The sequence below is a fragment of the Micropterus salmoides genome, unplaced genomic scaffold (genome assembly GCF_014851395.1).
Source record: "Micropterus salmoides isolate LMB-PRFRI ecotype aquatic unplaced genomic scaffold, ASM1485139v1 Ms_hic_scaffold_19, whole genome shotgun sequence".
NCBI classification, from domain to species: domain Eukaryota; kingdom Metazoa; phylum Chordata; class Actinopteri; order Centrarchiformes; family Centrarchidae; genus Micropterus; species Micropterus salmoides.
This window is the reverse complement of record NW_024041039.1, coordinates 28,756,623-28,778,536: the sequence shown is the minus strand read 5'-3', so window position 1 is coordinate 28,778,536 and position 21,914 is coordinate 28,756,623. Positions and strand designations below refer to the sequence as shown.

Below are 21,914 nucleotides of genomic sequence, written 5' to 3'. Positions count from 1 at the left end.
TGTGTGACCTTCATGATCAAAGTGACAAGTAGGAACGTGTAGATTAAATTAACACATCACCACTGCTTCAAACCCAAGCTGAAGGAATCCTGATAACATCACCAAGACAGATATTTCATAATAATGCAAATGATGCATGATGCTAATTTCAAAATAAAAGATAGTGAGAAAAGGTGTAGGCATAATGCATGCACGAACGGGTTAATAAACAAGATGACCATGTTGCATTCATACATTTGCCAGTTAAAATTTTCGTCTTCTTGCTTGTGCCGTCACACTTGGGTGTATTTAAATTGCACACAAAACATTTTGGACATCACCAGAACACACGTCTCACTTCGGCATTCGCCCAAAAGAGCTAGAGGCAGTCATTTACTGTCAAAGCAAGAAGTTCTCCGGTCTCTCCCACAAACTGTGTTCGCGCACAACCGAATGTGCGAAACCGGGAAGATTTACGTGTTCACCGATTGTTGGGTCTTGGTTCGAGTTTAGAGTCTGTGGTTTGGAGGCGTCTCAAGTCAAAGCTCGTTTGTAAAAGAGCACATTAATGTGGAGTGACGTTACGCGGCGGTTTAGTTAACGTTACCTAAACGCCTCATGCGTCTGTTATGCAAAGACGGGTCGCGTGTTTAAGCGGACAAACACCTGCCACAGAAACCCGCACGGAACCCTCAGCTGTCGAAAAGGACACGTGGAACCACTAATGTTACCTACCTTAATTAGTGTCTTCGGTTTCCACACGCGTTGTCTGACTGTTACCGGGTTTTCTTCGACCTTTTTAGCGAGTTTTCGACGTCAGCGCGAAGAATTCTGGTTAATGTAGTATTGCTGGAGATGAAGGCGGCAACAAAATTTAAATTTGCAACCGGACTCACCCGATGCTCCGATTTAAAGATTACCTTTATGTTTCCATCTCAATAAGTCTGTGTGTGTGCGTCAGTGCGAGAATGTTCGGGTTGACTGTCGTTGCTTATGATAGACGGCAACTACACTTCGGCCCACCATGATGACGTTTTTCCACACGCGTCACACGCGGTGGTCAGCTGTCCACCAAAACAGACACTAAAAGGCTGGATAACCTTTTTATATACAGTCTATGATAACAACGTGTGATAAAAGAAAGAAATGGAAAACATGACTTAAAATCAGGATTTAGGATTAAACAAAAAAGTGTGCATACAGCTTCCTTTCTTTGCAGTTTTCCTCAAGTGTCTGACCTCAAAGGAAAGATTCACAATGTCAAGAAGTCAAAAAGAAGAAAGCCAACTAAGATCCAATTAAGCCACAGAAACAAATGCATTGCTGTTATACATCTGTGACTTGCTTTATCAAAAGCTTCACCAGAGGAGTAATAAGATGACCTTTTATTGAACATGTTGAGTCATTTTTAAGGAACCATAAGATTAATAAGAGCCGATGTTAGAGAAAATATGAGTTTCTTCAAAATTCACCTCAACACCCATTAAAGAGCCTGTTTGTCTGCTGGTGGTTTAACCAGCACAAATCAGCTATAACCCATTGTTTGGCTTGATTGGCTAAAGCAGTGGTGGAGAACGTGTTCATACAGCATAACACACAAGTCTTAAACACTGTTTTTATTGCCATACACTGGAAATGTGTGAATGTTTCATAAACCTTTCATGTTAGCATTAAAGTATGTACTGTAGATGGTGTGGGACAGGATGGTTACAGGAAGTACAACACTATCACTGACAATAAATAAAGACATTACTACTGGACAACCCATTGAGACAGTGTCCGTAACGCTCAGGCCCAAATTCACCGACGGTGTACGAGGAACGCTCTCTGGTAATACACACCATCGCTGTGTACTGATCGAAGTGTTCGTTATGGCCCAAACAGAAGTGCAAAAGTTTCACATGAAGCAGCTGAGGCAGGAAGAAGAAAACGCGGTCTTAGTGAATCTGGGCCTGAGAATGACTATAGCGCATCTCTGTCCGTCTCATCCACACGGCAGAACCACAGAGCTTCAGTCATATTCACTATCTTTGTTTGACTTCTGCCCCGCAAACGGACGCCTGTTCCTCTGAACCTGGAGCTGAAAAACAAACAGCAGAATCAGTTATATATTTCCAGGTCTGGCCTAATGTTATTTAAAAAAAATGAAATGTTCAAGCTGCAGGTCAGAGTGACATGAACCTGACATAGCAAGCACACACCCTGACCCTGGTTGGGTATTTAAGGCATTATGTTTTAAAGAACCCCAGCAATCTAAAGTTTTTGTTGTGTTAATGAAGACTTCAATGCCCACAAGGTCGTGTGCTTAGTGATAGAGAGAATGTTACTTTTACCTTGGCTCCCTCCAGCATGTGTGGGTCCTTCTGAAGTGCATTGTTCAGTCCTTCCTCTGTTGAGAATCCGATCCAGCAGAAGCCTCTGTGGAAGCCTGTTTCTTTATCCTGATGAACACACAGCACACAGTCAAACACACACACGCAACTCCTGCAAGAGTTTGCAGGTGTAAAACCAAACATGGTGTTCACTGGGATGGATAACTCAAAGAGTTTTAAGTCTCTGTATGTTAATGTTTGCACCATACTGGAAAAAAAGGAACTCAATGGCTGCTGGAAGGAAGAGCACCCTCAAAAAAAATATACAAGTCATTCAGTCATCCTAATGCTGGGACAACTTACAAATGGTAGAAGGCACTTCTTCACTGGGCCAAACTGTCCAAAGTACTCCCTCATCTCCTCTGAAAAACAAACAGAACATGTCATGTTCTCCAGCACAAACGTTTTGTTTGCTTTGACTCCTACTTTTGACTCAACTAATGTCTTCATGCCTGAACTACTAGGAGTGTTATGACATTATTACCGCTCATTTATATACCGTTATCAAAAGGAGATCACTATGAGTGGAAAGAGTTCAGAAATACAATTGTTTTGGTCCTTTATCGGAGTCAGTCACACTAGTAAATGCCTTACAACAGACCATTTCCATGTATTTGCTGAGGTCCGAAGTTATGTCAAACAGCCATATTAGGCTATCTTGGCTCAACTGTTGAGTGTTTAGGGATCAAACAACATGACCATGATCCCATAGGTTATTGAGAAACTGAGCAAGTAAACAAAGTAAACTAAGGGGGGGGCGCCTTTCCCAAGCTTTGTCTAAGGGGAGGCCCACAGTCTCATACTTTTTAAAACCCCTGGTGTAAAGGGTTTTAGAGAAACGTCGATTCAACTGTGTCTCATAATTTTGGAGGCCGCCGGTGTTGTGCCGAATTCTGTCTGGCTGCCGAGAACTGCACGCACCTCATGGGTGATAACGGTCATTGATGCTGAGAAAAGAGGTGGATGCAAATCTCGGCAGGTAGTCTACACAATTTGATCTGCCAAATTATGCATCCACCTCTTTGGGTCCTTCTCAGACACTTTGCTGTGCTCATTGATCAAACAGCATTATCACCACATATATTTACTGAATGTCAAGGAATGGTACTTCTACTAAGTGTATTAAAATATTAAAGACTCTGAAGAGATAAAATATATACTTCGAATCATTTATCACCATTGATGAAGCCCATAAAGAATATTATAGAGTTTAAAAGCAGTATTTGGAGGTGCACGCAATTCTCGGCAGGCAGGCAAAACTCGGCATAACACCGGTAACTTTACAGCTAAACGCCACCACAAACTGTATAAACCCCTGAGTGAACGTTGCTCGATGTTTTAGATAGCGAATAGAAAAACGGCTCTACGTGTTTCAGGAAAGCTCTGCTAAGTTTGTCTTTTAATGACATTTTCACAGCACGCGCTGTCCTCACATGCAGAGGCTGTGTGTTGCAGCATCGGCTCCTGAGTGGAACAGAGGTGACGGCTGCATGACGTTACAGCAAAACACCGGATACAAAATGAAGAGAGTGACTACAGGCGCGTTATTACGGATAATTTGAACAACTGAATGGACTTACTGCTGGCTATAGTCCAGGGTATTTTAGACACGAAGACCTCGAAAACTTTCTTGGTCGTCGTCGCCGCCATGTTTCGCCCTTGGTATACCACTCTGACCTATGACATCAAATCACGTGATGCAGAGTGGCCAGTTATGTTACGGAACAATGTGTTGAAAAGCAACGTTAAGTCTAATTTCGATACGCGTGCTGATCTGCTTTTAATCGAGTTCATGTATATCGTTTAAATTTGTTAAAGTAATTTAGCCGAAAAAGCTCCGGAACAGAAATGTCAGTTACATCCGATTACGTCAGAGTCTCCTGTTCCAGTTTTTTCAACAACTGAAAAAAAAAAAAAATCTTCAAATCATTTATAAATACTAGAAATTTGGGGCAGCTTTAAAAAATCTGCATTTATGAATATAAAAGTTTGCTTTAATGAAAATACAATTTCAGTTACACAAGAACTCAACATCTTTGTTTTCCATAAAACACCCAAACGTAACATTATGGTAATAACAGCTATTACATTCTTTGTACCTAACCAATCATATATTCTGTCCAAACATTTTTTAAACAACATTACGGCTGTAGAAAAGATGTTCCTGAGATTCACTATCAGTCTGAGAAAACGTACATACATTGCTATCTAAATTAAATGTTACTCTTGAAAATTCATTATGGATAAATATCATTAATTGTTTTGAAATGAACCTCTTTCATTCTAGGAAACAACAGAAATAACTGAAATCTAGATCGAACTTTGAAGGTGTCCACTTTTGAAAATCTTCCTTTTCACAAAGAGAGGAAAACATTGTTTCGTCATTAATGACCTAAAAAAATTGTTATCACATCATTTTCTAATAAATAGTATTTATTATGAAAGAGATTAACGGATGTTGTCAATATTGTAACATTCCTTTGATCAGATTTGGCAAAGCCTCAGGAAAAGCATTGACCTCGCCAGGAGATGGCAGTAATGCAACACCAAGCTGCCGCTAAACCTCAAAGAAGAAGAAGAAGAAGTCATGGCCAAGATGGCAGCCTCCATGGTGGAGAGTGGAGAAGATGCATTTAGAAAACTGTTCAAGTTTTACAAGAGGAGAAACCCTCCGCCAGATTTCACTGATGTTATTGACTTCTCCAAAGCTGCGCCGAGTGACAAGGTAGGAAATGTCAGACCAAGAAAACAAGACCGAACAGTTCTCAAGAATCACGTGATTGAGTAGTTGTCTGCTGCTGTATTATTGTTAAGAATTTCATACAGAACCTTTAAGTAAAAGTAGCCCAGTAACCATATTCATACTCAGTTTCTAAGTTGAGAGAGGGCAATAGTTTATAAATTGCAGTAGAAAAAGTGATGAGATTCACCTTTTAAATGTTGTATAATGGAACCCCAGCACAATCTATAGCCTATAGCCTCAAACCACAGATTCATTAATCTACATCCCTGACACAGACTCTGTAGAGTTTTAAGTTTCGTAAAAAGATGACTTTGTGGCAAAGAGCAGTTGTATTGGTTTGAACTAGAGAGTCTCTGTTTCTGTGGTCGGCAAGTCTGCATAGCCTATACTTAATGTTTACATCAGCCGCTTCAGCCCAGCTAATGATTGATGTTCCTTTGTGTGTCTGTGTGACTGATAGATAGTTCCAGCTGAGTTGGACCCTGCTGCAGTGAGTGATGTGGAGGCTGCGAGGGTTGGATTAAAGCCTGTCAGAGACTGGAGAGTCTACGGCTTGCAGGGCTACCCAGGTAAACGCTGGGCAGACGGGGAGACGAGCTGCTCTTTACCTAAACCAACCTCACATACCAAGATTTCGACACACTATCAGACCAAAACCTGAATTCTGCATTTTTTTGGAGAGAAAACTGACATGGAGCAAAACACCTATGGATGTCAGAAAGATGCTGTTCCACCAGAACAGGGCTCCGTGGTGTAGATTCCCCAAGTGTGTAGATTCTACTGAGGGATGAATATCTTCCAAAAGATATTCCCCCATTTGGTGTTTTGATTATTATGGTGGAGAGCACTGGCTAATACGTCACTCCAAAAATCTCCCATAGGTGTTCGGTTGGTAATGGTCTTCATTCATATTGTGCTTTTTCTAGTCTGCCGACCACTCAAAGCGTTTTACCTCACATGCCAGTGGCTGCCGTGCAAGGTGCCAACTGGCATTTTAACACGGGTTTCATCTTATTAAAGATTTTTCACTTTCTGTTTCTATGACCCAGTATTGTACCGTTGTGTGTTCTTTAGGGTTCATCTTCATCTCTAACCCGTTCCTGCTGGGCTCCCAACCCTTCTGGGTCAGACAGTGTTTGAAAACCTACCCTCAGAAGCCCAATGTCTGCAACCTGGACATGCACATGTCTCCCTCTGACACCCAGGACATCTGGGACAAGAGTGTACATGGCCTCGGGTAAGATTAGCAAGTGCTCTTCTCCTCTGACAATTCTGAGTCGATCTGTCTGACCCAAAACCTGAGCCAGGTAACTGCTGTTGTGTCATGACTTAAAGCATTTTAGGTAAAAGCAGGGAGAAACTACTTGCCTAGCTCGGGCATATCTTTTGATCGAGCTAGACTTGCAGTTTCCCCATGCTTCCAGTTGTGCTAAGCTACTTTCATCTCATCACAGATCTACCAGACAGAGATAAAATTGATGTTGTATCTTCTTGTGTAGAAAGGAAACTAAAATACATGTATGTCCAAAATATTAGTTGTTCCTTTCAAAATGTTGCTTTATCTGAAATGTAACACTTAGTGTACTTAATAACCACAGAAAACTCAGGACTGATAAGTATACTTATACTAGTCCTCTTACTTTAAAACGTCCTGGGAATTTAGTTTGCGTGAAGCAACAGCCACACAAACCTGAAGTAAAACTGACTGGACCTTCTTACATTTCACCAGCTCAAAGCCTCAGTACATTCATGACACTGATGTCCTAAAGTTTTTGTACAGTAATCAGTGAGGCCGGCCCCCAGAAACATTCCACTGGCGTCTATTCCAACCTAATTCTTGTCTCATTTGTGATCTGATGAACAGTCAATTCATCAAATTCAGTGGCCTGGCTGTTCCCAGCAGAAGTCCACCACCTGGCACTAGCTTATTTAAACTATATATTTATAAGCCTACTGTATATAGTCTATAGTTGGCAAATGTATGTGTTCTGATAAGCTATTCTGTCTATTTAGAAAAACGTCTTTCCCACTCTGAAATTGCAAATGAATGCACAGAAAGCCCAGATGTCCCAGTTTTCCACCAACACATAAACACAGCAAGCATTTGTGGATCTGTGTCGTTGCTCCACGCACAAATGTACCCTGATCCATGCGTGTCAGGCAACTGTAAATAAATACAAGAATGTCAAATATATGTTTAGAAATTTTTTATACACAGGAAGCTTTTTAAAAGCAAAAAGTGTCAGATTTCTAAGGTTCAAGTTAAAAATCTATATGTCAGATATTATCTACTCAGCTTGTGATGTGTGCATTTGTAAAACTGTTTAAAACTGCTTGCTATGTGTGCACTGCAACACACATTCGTGAGTACTCAGTTATGCACAAATTGTTGAACGCATTTGTAAATCTTGTTTTTTATTTCAGAAAGATCATGTAATATACATTTGTGACCATTTCTCTGCATAGAATACTCTTACATTTCTGACCACATCCAGTTTCCATGCTTAGTGCCAGGTTCCCAGCAGCCTGCCTCTGAAAGTGTGCTTTGTGTTTAATCCCCTCCACAGTTTTCCTCCCTCTGGGAAGAGAGGACCCAAGACTCTACTGGAGCGGCTGCGCTGGGTCACTCTGGGATATCATTACAACTGGGATACCAAGGTAAGCAGCGCACCCTGCTTCGTTAGGGGACCCTCTAGGTAGGATTTAATTGATACATATATTCTGATCATGAAGATACAGTTCATCAGTATACCTACATTGCAGTTTCTCACAAGATTTTAATTCTTTCACATTTCTCAAACATTAAAATATTTAGTTTTCTTTATGAGGATGTAAAGTCCTGAGTGGCATAACACGCTTGGAAAATGAAAGCCCATTGCAATCTGCAGCCATCCATGAGATGTGCCACATAGTCATTGCTCTGTAAACACTAAAATGTCCAGAAAATTGCTGACACCTTTCTAAATGTATATAGCCTACAGTATATCCAGCTGGACATTAGGGGAGTAGCTGCACTAAACAAAGTTAAGAAACAGTAGGACTTTCAGGGGCACCTCAGTGGCTAAGGAGTTAAAATACTGAACGTGAAACAACAAAAGTCCAGCTGGGTTTGGTGAACCTCTTTTTATCTCGTCTGCGTATATATTGGGAAAACATCACGTTATTTAATGTTTCACAGCCTATTACAGCTTTACTTGTGTAACGGTCCAATTGTACCTTGTTCCATTCACAGACTTACTCTGCCAACCATTACACTCCTTTCCCAGCTGATCTCCACTTGCTGTCCTCGCAAATAACAGCTGCGTGTGGGTTCCGGGGGTTCAACGCAGAGGCTGGAATCCTCAACTACTACCGATCTGATTCATCGCTGGGAATCCACGTGGATGAATCGGAACTAGATCACAGCCGACCGCTGCTGTCATTCAGGTGAGTGGGGAAAACATTCTTGAAGGTGCCGCTGAATGGAAAACTGTATTTTCTTTGGCATAGTTGGGGGAAAAAAAGAGTTCAGTACAGAGAACTGACATACCGTGAGCCTCAGTCTCTATTGTTTCCTCCTTCATATGTAAATCTTACGCATGCAGAAGAGCCCTGAAAAACGGACAGAAAAAACTGAAAACATTAAAGTACATTTTTAGTAGAATCCCAAAATGTAAGTATGAATCTGAAAATGAGTATTCTACGGCACCTTTAAAGGTAAGGAAGGAAGGAGGAAGGAATTCTTTAACACATCTTTAGAATGCCAGTGTAGTTACTAAGTTCTGATATTTGTTTATTGTACCAGCAATTCAGGCAGTTAAAACCAGGATTTGCGAGTCGCTTTCTCTCCTCTTTGCCTCAGGACACGTTGGAATATCTCCAAACTGTCTTCTTCTTTTCGCTTTGTGATCGCCATGCTACTGATGCTCTTTATGACAGGTAGCAAACTGGTTTATTGAAGGACAGGGCTTCCTAGTCATCTTTGCGCGGTAGTTGACCGAATAAAGAATTGGCTGCCAACTTGTGGAAAGTAAAGGTAACTGCACTGAGTGAGTGTTCAGATTCAAACTGATGCCATAAGCTGACAAACCAGTTCTTATAAAAGAAAATGCATGAATAAAACTAGGCCTTATATATAGCAAGGGGACATTATTGAAATCAACCAGTATGAGTTAGTGGTCAGTTGGGAAAGTCTTCACTGCCTTGGTAATTACAGACAAACATTCCAGCTCCCTCTCTGTATACCTTGTTGTCTTTTCTGATAGTTTTGGGCAGTCAGCCATCTTCCTCCTGGGAGGCATCCGCAGACAGGACCCCCCCACTGCTATGTACATGCACAGTGGGGACATGATGGTGATGTCGGGACAGAGCCGCCTCCTTTACCATGCTGTCCCACGCATTGTTCCAGCACCACAGGGACATATCTCTTTAGAGATGGAAAGCTGCAGCCTGGCCTCAGCCCTGCAGGACAACACTGTGGTGGAGCCAGTGTCAGAGGAGGACTGGGCGGTATGCTCCAGGTACATCCAGAGCTCCAGAGTGAATATGACTGTCAGACAGGTCCTGGGGCCTGGGCAGAGATTTCCAGAAACACCCTCTTCTCACCAGAGGACCAATGCAGGCCGGACAGTGGGGTACCATGAGGGAGCAGCAGATAGAGGGAATGGGAAGAGGAGACATAGCTGTGACTCTGATGATACTGTAGAGACATGAAACAAACCACCTGCTGCAACTCTCACATGTGAAGTGTGAATAGGTACATCTGTAAGTAGTGCGGTGACACTTCATTCATTGTTGTCACCGTGCACTCTAGCAGAATGAAGCAGAAATGAAACAGTGTCTTTAATGTAACAATTTTGGTTTTAAGGTATTTGGAGGAGGTCAGGCGCGCTTTTGTGATAGGCGCTCAGCCAGGTGTCAGGCAATCCATTCAACAAGACCCCCTTTTTTAAGACAAAAATCCGCCCAGCAAGTTGAAAGGTCAGCTGACTCTTCCTGCTGACTAGCCAGGCAAAAGCTACAAGTAGGAGCAGCTGTTTGCTAGTCTCTCTTCACAAAAAGGGATTTATAAACGAATGGCCTCAGTTTTTGGGACTGCTTTCCTTGACCTGGGAGGCGCTGTGCTTATTGAGAAGTCCTCCAGCCTGTCTAACAAATTTACATTTTGTGATCGGTAGATAACAAATTATTTTAATAGCGGGTGTAAATGCAAAGAGCCATAGATTGGATGTCATTATACAGATACAGATCACACGTTTATACCAGGTGTAAATGGGGCAGGTGAAGATTATTATTCTCAGGTGTGTTTTATCACATGACATCAAGAAGAGATATCAAGACTGAGCCTGCTTTTTGACTGCTCAGAGAAGGCTTCCTGTGTGGCAATGTGAGGTGAGAGGTATGGTCACGTTCCTAATCAAGGCCAATTTAAACTTCTGTGTCGAGTAGTAGCCTACTGTGTGGATTTTCTTTTTCTTCATTGGTGTAGGCTACAAACCATGGTGACTGAAACGTTGGAGCTGACTGATGTTGAACGGCAGTTACTTTTGGTGAAATTACTAACATGCAGAAACGAGAGAAGAGAATTTGTAAAATGGCGGCGAAGAAGGACAAGCTGGAAAAAGCATAGCGAGACACGACGCAGATGTATAAATTGGCCTTCATCTCTCACCTGTTTGAATGGTTTTAAAAAGACAATACATTTTAGAGTTCTCTTTCTAGATAATCTATTCATTAAAGGGCTCATAATGTGCTTATGAGATCATTTAGTATTTTGTGGGACTTTTTAGTTTCATATGTTTTGGCTTGTAAGCCATGGTTACATAAGAAAACATAAACTGAAACCACCCACACATACAACACAAATAAAACCAGACCACCACAACTGACAAAGAACTAATGAAAACAACACAAATGCATTTCTGCAGAAAATGTCTGTGAATGCTGGACCATGCACAGACATTTCTGGCAGCTACAAAGCCATGCACCCTCATGTTGGTATTTCAGACCATATTTCTTTGCTTCTCCTGCATTCCTCCTGCTGTGCACATCTGTCCACACTAGCTCTGCAGAACTGATTCAGGTGCACAGACTGGCACATGTTCAGAGATGCCGCCGATGGCACCGATGTAATAGCTCGGCCTGAAACTGAAAGTGAAACTAAAAGGGGACCTTCAGTTTTTTTTTTCAACCTGAATCTTATTTTCTCATGGTTTTGTGTCTACATGACTTACTGGGACAACTTTTTTTTTTTTTTCAGAACACTTTTTATTAGCATTTTTCATAAACAACAATTTTCAGTGCATTTGTGATTTGTGTATAGAACAAAAGAAAAAAGGGACAAAGGCATGTATAAAATTAGGATGAGTCCAAGTATGTGCATGGCGATATCCACACACAAACCTAAACACACCCATAAATTCACTGCACTTAGACAAAAATATTATATGAAACAGATTTAGATACAACAAACCTGGGACAACATTTTTAAAATTGGTCCATTATTAATCTAGCACGCTGTAGTCGAAACTGGGCAAACAGGCTGCAACGAAATCCTCACCAGCAATTGTATCCTGTCACAGTACGTCCACTAAAGTGCTTGTTTTTACCATTGACACGCTCAGATTGATATTAAATGCATCTGGCAACATTATAAAAAGGATCCCTACAGAGATAAACATTATTTTAAAGAGTAAGATACACTCGCTAGAAGAAACACAAAAAACACATACACAAAAAAAGTTAAAATTATGCCCACAAAAAGTGCTTCTAAGTTTGCCACCAGGCAAGGCGCCTGACAACAAGTGACTCCTGGGGACACCCTTTGTTTTAACAAGAAACTGAAGTCTTGCTCAAGGACAATTGTCGCTCTGAAATCTCATGAGGCGAATTGTTTCAGGAAACACCGGTAGAAACAAGGGAGAAGAGTTTTTCTGTACGTAGAGGAACTGCCAGCAAGACTTTTATTTCCTAATATTACCACAACACAACAAACTCCTCTCTCCAGCTCTGACTCATATTTCTTTCCGCCCAAAGATATTCCGCTTACTTTCTAGTTCACCAAGACATGCTGCTGTTGTGATGTTAGCAGTTTGCTAACCCACAAATTAGCTAACGTTAGTTACATTACTTGCTGTGTTGTTCGCTCTAGATCATGGTTTTTGTCCTGGTGTTGGATTTCTTCAGAATTACCTTTAAAGCTGAGGTAGGCTCAATAAATCAAATGCTGACACAAAAAAGAAAAAAATCCGGTATCTGTGGCATAGGTCTGTCATAAGCCCAGCCAATCATTTCATTCGGATCCAATCTTTAGGTAGAGTTAGGGTAATATGACGTTCTGCTTCTCCCCTTGTTTGAACAGGTATCTTTGCAGCATTGGCGTTCTACCCAGGTTTGTTTAATATAGCCCTCATCTTTATATCCAAGTAATTTTCGGCAGTGCATCTCATCATTTTCCCCACCATTGGGAGCAGAGGCTGCCATCTGACTCAATGCATGAGACAGAGTAGCAGAGTTTTCCAGTTAATAGAGACTACCTAAAATGTTGTTTTCAAAACTTTAACTCTGGCATGTTCATGAGTGTTACAGAGAAAACATTTAAGATTACTTAAGAAGGCTACCCATAGGTCACACAATTTACAGTATCTCAATAAATATGTAAATATATATAATACAATGTGATTTGCTGAACAAATGATGACAGGAGGTTGTAAACCTCTTGTCATAATGTCCTGCTTAACACTAAACCACACTTTGTTCAAACCACTACACACAAATCTCTACATCTGGCACAATATTAATGAATCAAAAATTTGCCATTCACAATGCTAAACTTAAAATTCATTGCCGTCCACTCTGACCCCTCACATGGGCAAACACATGCTGCACATTTGTTTAATAGGCTATCAGAGCCATAGCAAAACTGTAAAAGGGCCACAGGTGAGCTCTTTTGTTTTGGAGCAACAGTTGCCAACATAGGAGTGGAGTGGAGAGTAAAAGGAGGAGGAAGAGCAAGACCAAGGAGATCCATAATGTCTGATGGTAGATTCGGACCACCATGGTCTGGGCAGCAGGTTCACAGTACCATCCATCGTCCAGACTTTCTACATTGACAGTAAGAATAGAATAGGAAATCATCATGACAGCTGTGATGTTTGACAGCACAGTCGCATCAGAGGGCAGGCAATGAAAAATACAATAGATGAAAAATAAGGCATGTATTTCCCCCATTATATACAGTATGCTGTTCAAGTCATCATACATGGGAATACTTAAATCCAAATGTACACATTATTGTATATGTGAGGAAAAAATTGGCATCAGTGCAAAATGGCAACATAATAGAATTTAAATAATCCCACTTGTCAGGTACTAACATGAGAAGTGCTACAGTAGTGCCTTTGAGGGTTTTTCTATTTCATCTTTGGAGACAGCACTCTGTTCAGGGTTTTACTAAAATATATGTTTTCATTTAAATAGATTTTGGATCATTTCTGTAACAAAAGCAGTTTTATAAATGAATAAAACCACATTATCATCATTTTTCATGTCACATTTGGGTTTTTGTTGTGCTTATGCAAAGAATGCCATTTTAATCAATAAACACATTGTATTTATATTTAATTAATAAAAATAAATAATAATAATTAATATTTGATATTTCTTCTCAATTCAATTCCATGATATCGTCTGAACGCTAAAAGTCAGCGTTCATGTCAGACAGATGGCAAGAGAAGAATGAACTCATGTCCTCAGTTCTCCACTGATCCATTCGGCCACCATTTTGGCAACTTCTGTTCCTGCATCCAGGACAAAGGCATGGCGGAACCCGTTTTCACACAGTCTGAAATCCCCACATGGGAAGTCCTCCTTAATTTCATGATAATACTGAACAGGGCACCAGTGGTCTGTAGCTCCATAATAAAATATAAGCTGAAAATGAAAACGCAAAAATAGTTAGTTTACTGTCCTGTCTAGATTTAACACAGAATAACAGCTAAAAAGAACATGTCACAAGTAAAGCCTTAACTGATCATTCAAGCAAGCTTACTGTCTTTATGTTATCAAATATTGACCAGTAGTATTAGGTACAGTAAATTTTTATAAGGCAATCATGTAGGAAGGTCTTTCTTACCTTTTCAAGATGTTTCTTTATCGTTATGTTGTCTCTTTCCAGAACTTTTCTCATTTCCTGACCGCCCATGTACATAGCATTGGCTAAAAAAAAAGAAATAAAATTACACTAGTGTAGTCATTACTTTATTTCAGAGATACAGACGCAGTGGGCTGGAGACACAGTTTGTGTGTCATTTGTGTTTGCAAGTTCTGTCTCTCTCCTTATTATATATGCATTTCATGGAGGATCCTGCAAATAATAGGAGACATGTTGACAGAGGTTGATTATGTACATGTATACACACACACACACACACACACACACACATATATATATATATATATATAGTATATTAGTGCTGGGCAACGATTAAAATTTCGCGATTAATCGCATGATTTTCTTGCGATTAATCGTGATTAATCGCATTGTTATGCGTAAAATTGAATAATTTTGAAGTAGTGTATTGCGCAACTTTAATTTAAATGTAATGCTATATACACAAAAGTGTAAACACTTTTTTAACACTTTAAACAAATAAAGTGCTTTTTACCAGCAGTATTCCCTTTACACAGTATTACACAATATTTCTTATAAATCTCAACTTAAACATTAATGTAATCAAATCAAATATTAAAGGACATTACCTTTTATCTAGCTTGTTAAAACAAGTAACCATTAGTTTGTTTTTTTCTGAACAGGTATCAGCATCAGGTATCTTTTATCAGGGAGCAGCAGAAACAGTCTGTTCAGTAGGGTTGGGACGATGTCTACAAAACTACATTGAAACATCGGGATGGACAATGGCATGGGGGGGGGTGGAGTAGCGGGGTCGGTGCGTGTGTTCACTCGCACAGACTTCACTCGGTTAAAAACTTGAAATGACGTTACAAGTGGCGGTGGATATTTTACAAGCACAGACCAGGTAACGTTAAAGCAGCATTGAACACAGGGTGCAGATGTTGGTTTCGGCTGTTTGAGTTGTTTGATAGCAACTCAAATGAACAAGCAAGCGGCTCACCTGCTGCTGCGATAATGGATTGCGGGTGGAAAAATATGGAAAAAAGATGACAGCGTAGTCTGCCGAAGCCTCCCTCCACTGCTTGTTTGGGTGAGTGATTTGCAGGCTGATCAATATCCCGCCCCTCCTGTGACCCAGGGTTTGACTGGATGTGTATTCAGAGCCAGTGAGCAAGGGACTTTCAAACTAATAATAATAAAATAAAAACTGCGTTAACATGTGATAAAATAATTGTCGGCGTTAAAGAATTAATGCGTTAACGCAATAATAACGTGTTAACGTGCCCAGCCCTAATATATATATATACACACACACACACACACACACATATATAGACAGACAGACACATATACATATATATACATACATTTGGATTTGTCTTTGTGAATCTAGCTCCTCTCCTGTCGCTTCACCTCTCCTTTAAACATTTTGGACCACTGAACCACACCACAAACACCACACTGCACATTCTACAACTGTGTAAAAGGAATTGACTTCTCAGTAGTGTGCATTGAGTGAGCATTACATGCTTGGAATACAAGCCGTCTGAAAAACGGCTTACTGGCACAATAAGATTGCACCAACTGTGGATTAAATATCACTATAAAACGTTCTTAAAAAAGTGAACATTATATGCATGAGGAGTAAAGAACAAAGCACAACTAACCTGCACAGTCTCCACTGAGAAGACCTACAGTAGGTTGGACCACAGTGTGGTCCAGGGAGGGGATGCCACCAAACACCAGTTTGATAAGGCCGGCTTTCAGTCCCTCAGGCAGGAGCGAGAGCAGGAAGAGAGGCAGGTAGGCCACATAACGCATGTGACACAGAACAGGAGTCATGACCTTCCCCTGAGGAGTCTGAGCCATGCGCTCAATGGTGGGAAACAGCATGACGGCCTTTATAATCTGTAATCAAAAATAAAGAGGTTACACTTTTCAGCATGTCTTGGATTAACAGGACATCAGACCTGGAGGTTAATCAGGAGGTAAAATATTGCCACTGAGCTAAGGATTTTGGAAAATGAATCTAAAAAGGGAGTCATGTCTTTTAATCTGCTGGGTGCTTTTGGAGGTTAAATGTTTAATTGTTGTCACAATGTGAAACAATGGGTTTCCCCAAAAAGAAAGAGACATACAGCAACTAACCTTGAGTTCAGGATTTCTCTTCATCATCTCCAGAATAATGTAGCAGCCGATGGAGTGTCCCACCAGGACCAGGCTGGTCTCTCTGGGAACATGTTTCCTGAGGAAGGCCAGCTTGTGTTCAATCTGCCCGTTCAGACCAAACACATCGTCCTCGGCTTCTGTGTAGGTATTTGTATAAAAAAAATAAAAAATTTTAACTTAAATTTCCAGCTAAACTGAGGCTTTTTGAAGACAATTTTGGATTTATTTACTTTAAAAACATTTATTGGAAGTTTTTTTCTATTTACATGTTTATTTACAGCATTAAACATTGAAATGTAACTTGTAATAGGCTGTATATTAACTTATTGGGAGAAAACTGGTAGTTCTATGTAAAATCAGACGTTGAGCACCCCCATATCGCCAAAATGGCATAATCCTTGTTTCGCTGCGAAGCTTTGACTGTGAGACTGACAGTCGAATGAGGCTCCGACCATCAAAGCATCAAATCTTTGACTATTCAGGGTCAGCTCTAGGCTCCAGTCTGCAGTGTTGGCGTGACTGCGGAAATCGGTTGTAGATTAGTAGGCTGTGGGCCTTGTTTTGTGAATTTGTGAACACTGGTGCTGCGAGGGAGTTGGTAACTCATTTTAGCCGGTGGTGTACGGCTCTTGAAAATAAAACATTTGACAATTTGTCCAATTTAATGGTTTTGGATCATTTTAAAATTATCTGCCGAGCAATGTTGCCACCTACATTTATTAACGTAAAGTCACTTGTGCTGAGGCTGCTGCACTTTCAGACATAATGGTTTGACACATAAAGTTGCTTTTGAGTCCTTTGCCTGTGATACTGGTGTTAAGGTGCATTCGGGAAAAGGGGCCAGATGACTGGACTGGACGGTTAGGTCAGAACAGAACATTCTGATGCCAAAGTGTAATTATTTAAGGAAAAAGAGGCTGAAAAGCTGAATGTCCTGTTAAATGAGCTATGGGCAAGCATTACCGGGATGTATGAAATCTGCCTGTGCCAGGTTCTGCTTTGTCTTGTGCAATGTAGATGTGAAAGCAGTTAGCAATGCTATGCTTTTAGAATTCTTACCATTTGTGTCAGAAGGCTTTCTGTCATTGATAGGGAGTTCTGTAAAGGCTCGTGCAGGCTAGACACCTTACAGCGTCGGCAGATCGCCGTGCTGTTCAGACTACATGACTTGCCGTCTTGTGACGGGAGTCTTGAAGTCGTGGCGTTCACACTACATGACTGATCGGTGACAGGGGGTCACACACTACACGAACTGACCGCGGCTCCGTCACCCAACGGCCGGTCTCCAAACCACATTTTGTCAAGAAAACACATGAAATGTGAAACGGGAAATGATGCGAACCTACACATGAAACAGCTGTTGTTTGTTATTATAAAGATTATAAAATTATAAAGACAAAGAATCTGGGTGAAAAAATAGATTAGCTCATGCAGGTAGCAGGGACTGTCTGAGCAACAGAGAGAGCTGGAGGTGAGTTTAGTGTTCTGCGGTGAAAAAGTAGCTGCCTGCTCTTATTGGCTGGATGTGGATGTCCTCCAGATGTCCCCCCCCCCCCCAAGTCCATTTACATTACACCTTTCCCTCTATGTTCTGGATAATATATACAATGCACAGTATCAGATGACCTTGTTTTCAAGATTTTCTTTGGTGTCCATGTTCAACTAGCCTGACTAACTTACTCATTAACTCCCGATTTTCAAATATGTTAGGTGTGATAAACATTCCTATTTCAACTGGCATAATTAGTAACTAAGTCAGCGTGGTAACCCTGAAGTGAACAGAACCAGAGAAGAATCTGTACCGTCTACCATGTCCATGGAGTCTGGTGGGACACAGTGGCCAGCATGACTTACAGCCCACACTGGGTGGCGGTGTCCAAACATACTGTGAAGTGTGTGCATGAAGGTTCTGTAGAAGCCCACCACACCTGGGTTACCTGTAAGGAAGACAACAACAAATGAGCGCATTTCCCCATATAACAAAAAGCGGGGGGGAAGTGGACTTCCACTTTCAATGCCTGGATTTTTCAAAAAACCTGATTATTTAAACCAATGATCTGCCAGCAAGCTTGTTTCTCAAATTGTCAAGCTTTCATGATACCTTTCAAAAATCCCTCCTCCCTGTTATATCCCCGGAATATTGAATCAGTATGTTAACATGATAAAGTGAAATTCAACATTAACTGTGGTTGAATGGTAACAGTTACATTAATAACAGTGTACATGTGTATCTAACTACTTATGATTGGTTGTTATATAAATTCCGTTACGACAGAGAAGAGTGTGATCTAGGACTAACTTTTAAAATATCTCTGCCTAAAAAGAAAATAAGTTGAACTGCTGCAAACTGCTATTGACCATACCAACTGATACAGTCATGGTCAGATTAACCTGTTAAGTATCAGAGGGTCAAATTTCGTTGTCTGGCCCCTACCTACTCCTATCAACCACTCTCTGTGTATTGATTGTGTGCACATCAGTACTCCTATGCTGTAATAATTCTATCTAGCACCAGGGCTTCTGTGCATTAGTTTGTTGTGATATTATTTAGAAATATGCACCATGCAAGCACTGTATAAACAACAATAATAAAGGTTTTAACACAGGGCTCCCTCTAGAAGACTGATATTGTATTTGAGTGGTGCAGATTTTTGAATATAGAATATTAGCCCAACTCACCTGGAATGATGAGAAAAAGCACCTTGTGCCCGGAGTGTAGCTGACAAGAGCCAAATTTAAGAACCTCCGTGATGGCTCCACAGCAGTACATAAAGTCTGTCTGTGGTTCATCCCTCCTGTCTGTTACCATGTTGTCCATCTGATTAACTTTCAGGAAAAGAGGGATAACATATGAAGAACAATTACAATATTATCATTTTATGTTCCATTGAGTATCTTTTTGAATCTTTAGCCACAGGTTGCAGAGGTTACAACTCAGTTGCCTTTACAAGGACCATCAAGACACCTATGCCTGGAAGAAAGGTCTATCTCTGCCGGTCTTTTAGGAGCTTTAATCAAGACATGTTTGTGAAGGAGGTTAAAGACGACCAGTGGTCAGGTGTGTGTATGGAAAATGATCCAGAAATTGCTCTGTACACATTTATGGAAAAACTAACCAAGCTAGCTGAAAAGCAGACCCTTCTGTAAAGCAGCGATTCCCAAAGTGTGGCGCACGAGCTGCCTTTAGGTTGAGCACGACAGGAAAAATGTAATGGCGGTGTAGTAGTGTAATAACTACAAATTGTTTCATGAAATACAAACCTGAATTGAAAACTTTCCTTTGTAAATTTTTTTCAAAATTAAAAACTTAATTATTAATAGTTAGTATTATATATAATACACAATGTTACATCGCGATGCAGAGCTGCAGTTAAAAGACAGAGAAGACAGATGCATGTTGTGTTTAAGCGCAGTGAGTGTGGAAGGGGAGAGCGACTGATTTAAAAGTTTGTACATAGGCCTATATATGATTCTGATATATCAGAAGCAAATATCTATTCAAAACATTACTCAGACTGAAACAAACTAAGAAATGAGGGAAACCACATAATAGGAATAATGCCACCCACTATGATGTTTTGTTTGGGTTATTAACTGCTTTGCATGACAACCTCTGTGCACTGTTTAAGTTATGATCTGTGATTTTGGACTGGGCCAAAATGATGTTATGTCAGCAACCGCTTTTGTGGAAGCTACTGAGGACCCGACAAAAGGTCCAAAGGTGATGCTTTTCATCCACGTCAAAGGTTAAAAGGCGAGTCGTGCATGTGGTGCGTTTGTGCTGAGTCATATTCAAAGAATAGCTTCTCTCAAACTATAATACAAATAATTTAAAAACAAACATTCCACCAGTATAGCATACACATATTTCAAGTAAAAAAAAGAACACAGTGAGAAGGCGATCAAATAGGCTGTAAAGTTAACATAAATGTAACTACAAGTTGCCATTTTAATTGAACTGGTTGAATTATTGCTAATTTGTTGGTGCCGAATGAAAGAATGTCTGCTTATTGTAATAAACGAATTTTAATTGAGCGTTTTTAATGACGTAAGCACCACTACCAATATGAATCTGTTTTTAATTGACAGACGTTAAATGTAGTTTGGTGTGAGACGCTCTAGCATTGACAATAGCTTACACTATCTCAAATGACAAGATACTGAGTGACATTAGCTTGACTACTCGTAGCTGGTTCAGATAGCCGCTATCTGACAAGTACAATGTATACCAAAATATATTTTACCTCTTAATAACGGCATCAAGATTAAGATGATATGTTCACTATTGATTTGTGTCTCCTGTTTGCCCAGTGTGAGGACTTCCTGCTTCGCACACTGCTGGATTTTGATTGGTCAGCTCAGCGGCCGTCCCACAATACTTGTCATCTTTTCGTTAAAGAGCAGTTTAATTTACAGCTGCCTTACTGCTAAGTGAAGGAAAGGGCATATAAGAACATATACAGTAGCTGATATATAAGCAGGAACCTACACACTGCATAGTGACTTCAGCCACTGCAATATACAGCATATCATTACTGACTGTTAATACCCTTCTGGATCCGATCAATAAACAATAATCATTTACTGGTATTTTTGTTGTTGTTAAAATCACTGCTGCTGCTTTTATACGTTGTGGCTATGAGGTTATTAAGGCTACATCTGGTTTTGGTTAAAACCATTGGCCTGATCTGGGGACATTGTCAGTGTTTCTATAATTTCTGTAGGAGTGGGCCTACTCTTTCACATAGAACTATTGAAAGATAAGATAAGGAGAGGAAATTAATATCTTACAGTAGAAACAGGCTAAGTTGTAAGAAAGAAGAAAAGGATCTATTTGAAATATATATAGAAATTAATAAATAAATATGAGGAATAAATAAACAAGATAAATTAAAGAAATTTGAGATGTGAAATTAAAAAGCTACATTATATACATTACTATAACAAAATACCACACAGAACAGAAAACCACATGAATATAATATTAATAGTCATAAAAGTAGTATTTTATATATTATTATATACTGAATGTATATGTAATATAGTGTTAGATATGTTACTAGTATTTATACTACTACCCCCAAAGTAATTACAATACTACTAATACAATAGAGGACATTTTGCATGTATATTAGATGGAGCTTCATAGTGTTTAATATTACATAAATAATTATCAAATAACAAATTACATGAATATTTTGTGTAAAATAAAGCCTATAAATTACACAATCATTTCTGAAATACTTTCAGGAAATACTAAAACAACTGAAATGTTTTCTGAATGAAAATGAATCTTGATGTCCACATTCACAGACTTTGAGGCCACTGTCCCACTGTGAAATCGTCAAGTGTGCAAGGGCTCTCTCGTAGACATGTTGTGCCCTTTTTGCACCCTTTTCTTAAGTCTGCATTTTTGCAGACTTTGCCTGAGGGAATTGCCCACAGTTCATAGCGTTGTGATGTGAAACACGGGAGTAACCAGGGATGCCCGGAAGCGAGAGAAAAATCCCAGAAAACCCGCCAAAAGAGAAGAAAGAAG

At 40.1% G+C, this 21,914-nt stretch overlaps 4 protein-coding genes across 7 annotated transcripts in view; 1 reads left to right on the top strand and 3 right to left on the bottom strand.

The window, feature by feature from the left end:
* adck1 (aarF domain containing kinase 1) overlaps positions 1-968 on the bottom strand; it is a 96,899-nt gene extending 95,931 nt beyond the window's left edge. Inside the window, exon 1 of one of the 4 annotated variants that reach the window (XM_038729663.1) lies at positions 715-968. Coding sequence is in view for 1 of the 4 variants with exons in the window: in XM_038729662.1 (XP_038585590.1) it covers position 377 (1 nt within the window). In the remaining 3 variants the exon portion in view is untranslated. The other 3 variants (XM_038729665.1, XM_038729662.1, XM_038729664.1) reach the window with 3 other exon arrangements.
* A 612-nt stretch (positions 969-1,580) lies between these two features.
* On the bottom strand, positions 1,581-4,087 carry LOC119910859 (SRA stem-loop interacting RNA binding protein). Its single transcript, XM_038729669.1, has 4 exons — positions 3,932-4,087; positions 2,655-2,713; positions 2,313-2,420; positions 1,581-2,059 (listed from the first exon to the last, which is right to left on the bottom strand). Exons 1-4 carry the CDS (start codon positions 3,999-4,001, stop codon positions 1,991-1,993), a joined length of 306 nt encoding a protein of 101 aa, XP_038585597.1. The 5' UTR covers positions 4,002-4,087; the 3' UTR covers positions 1,581-1,990.
* An 813-nt stretch (positions 4,088-4,900) lies between these two features.
* On the top strand, positions 4,901-10,841 carry alkbh1 (alkB homolog 1, histone H2A dioxygenase). Its single transcript, XM_038729667.1, has 6 exons — positions 4,901-5,076; positions 5,555-5,663; positions 6,169-6,331; positions 7,662-7,752; positions 8,327-8,520; positions 9,339-10,841. The coding sequence occupies exons 1-6, from the start codon at positions 4,939-4,941 to the stop codon at positions 9,784-9,786; spliced, it is 1,143 nt and encodes a 380-aa protein (XP_038585595.1). The 5' UTR covers positions 4,901-4,938; the 3' UTR covers positions 9,787-10,841.
* Positions 10,842-11,330: 489 nt separating this feature from the next.
* ldah (lipid droplet associated hydrolase) lies at positions 11,331-20,763 on the bottom strand. Its single transcript, XM_038729668.1, has 7 exons — positions 20,620-20,763; positions 19,055-19,201; positions 18,178-18,312; positions 16,355-16,512; positions 15,874-16,114; positions 14,207-14,289; positions 11,331-14,004 (listed from the first exon to the last, which is right to left on the bottom strand). Exons 1-7 carry the CDS (start codon positions 20,633-20,635, stop codon positions 13,816-13,818), a joined length of 969 nt encoding a protein of 322 aa, XP_038585596.1. The 5' UTR covers positions 20,636-20,763; the 3' UTR covers positions 11,331-13,815.
* Between the last annotated feature and the right edge of the window lie 1,151 nt (positions 20,764-21,914).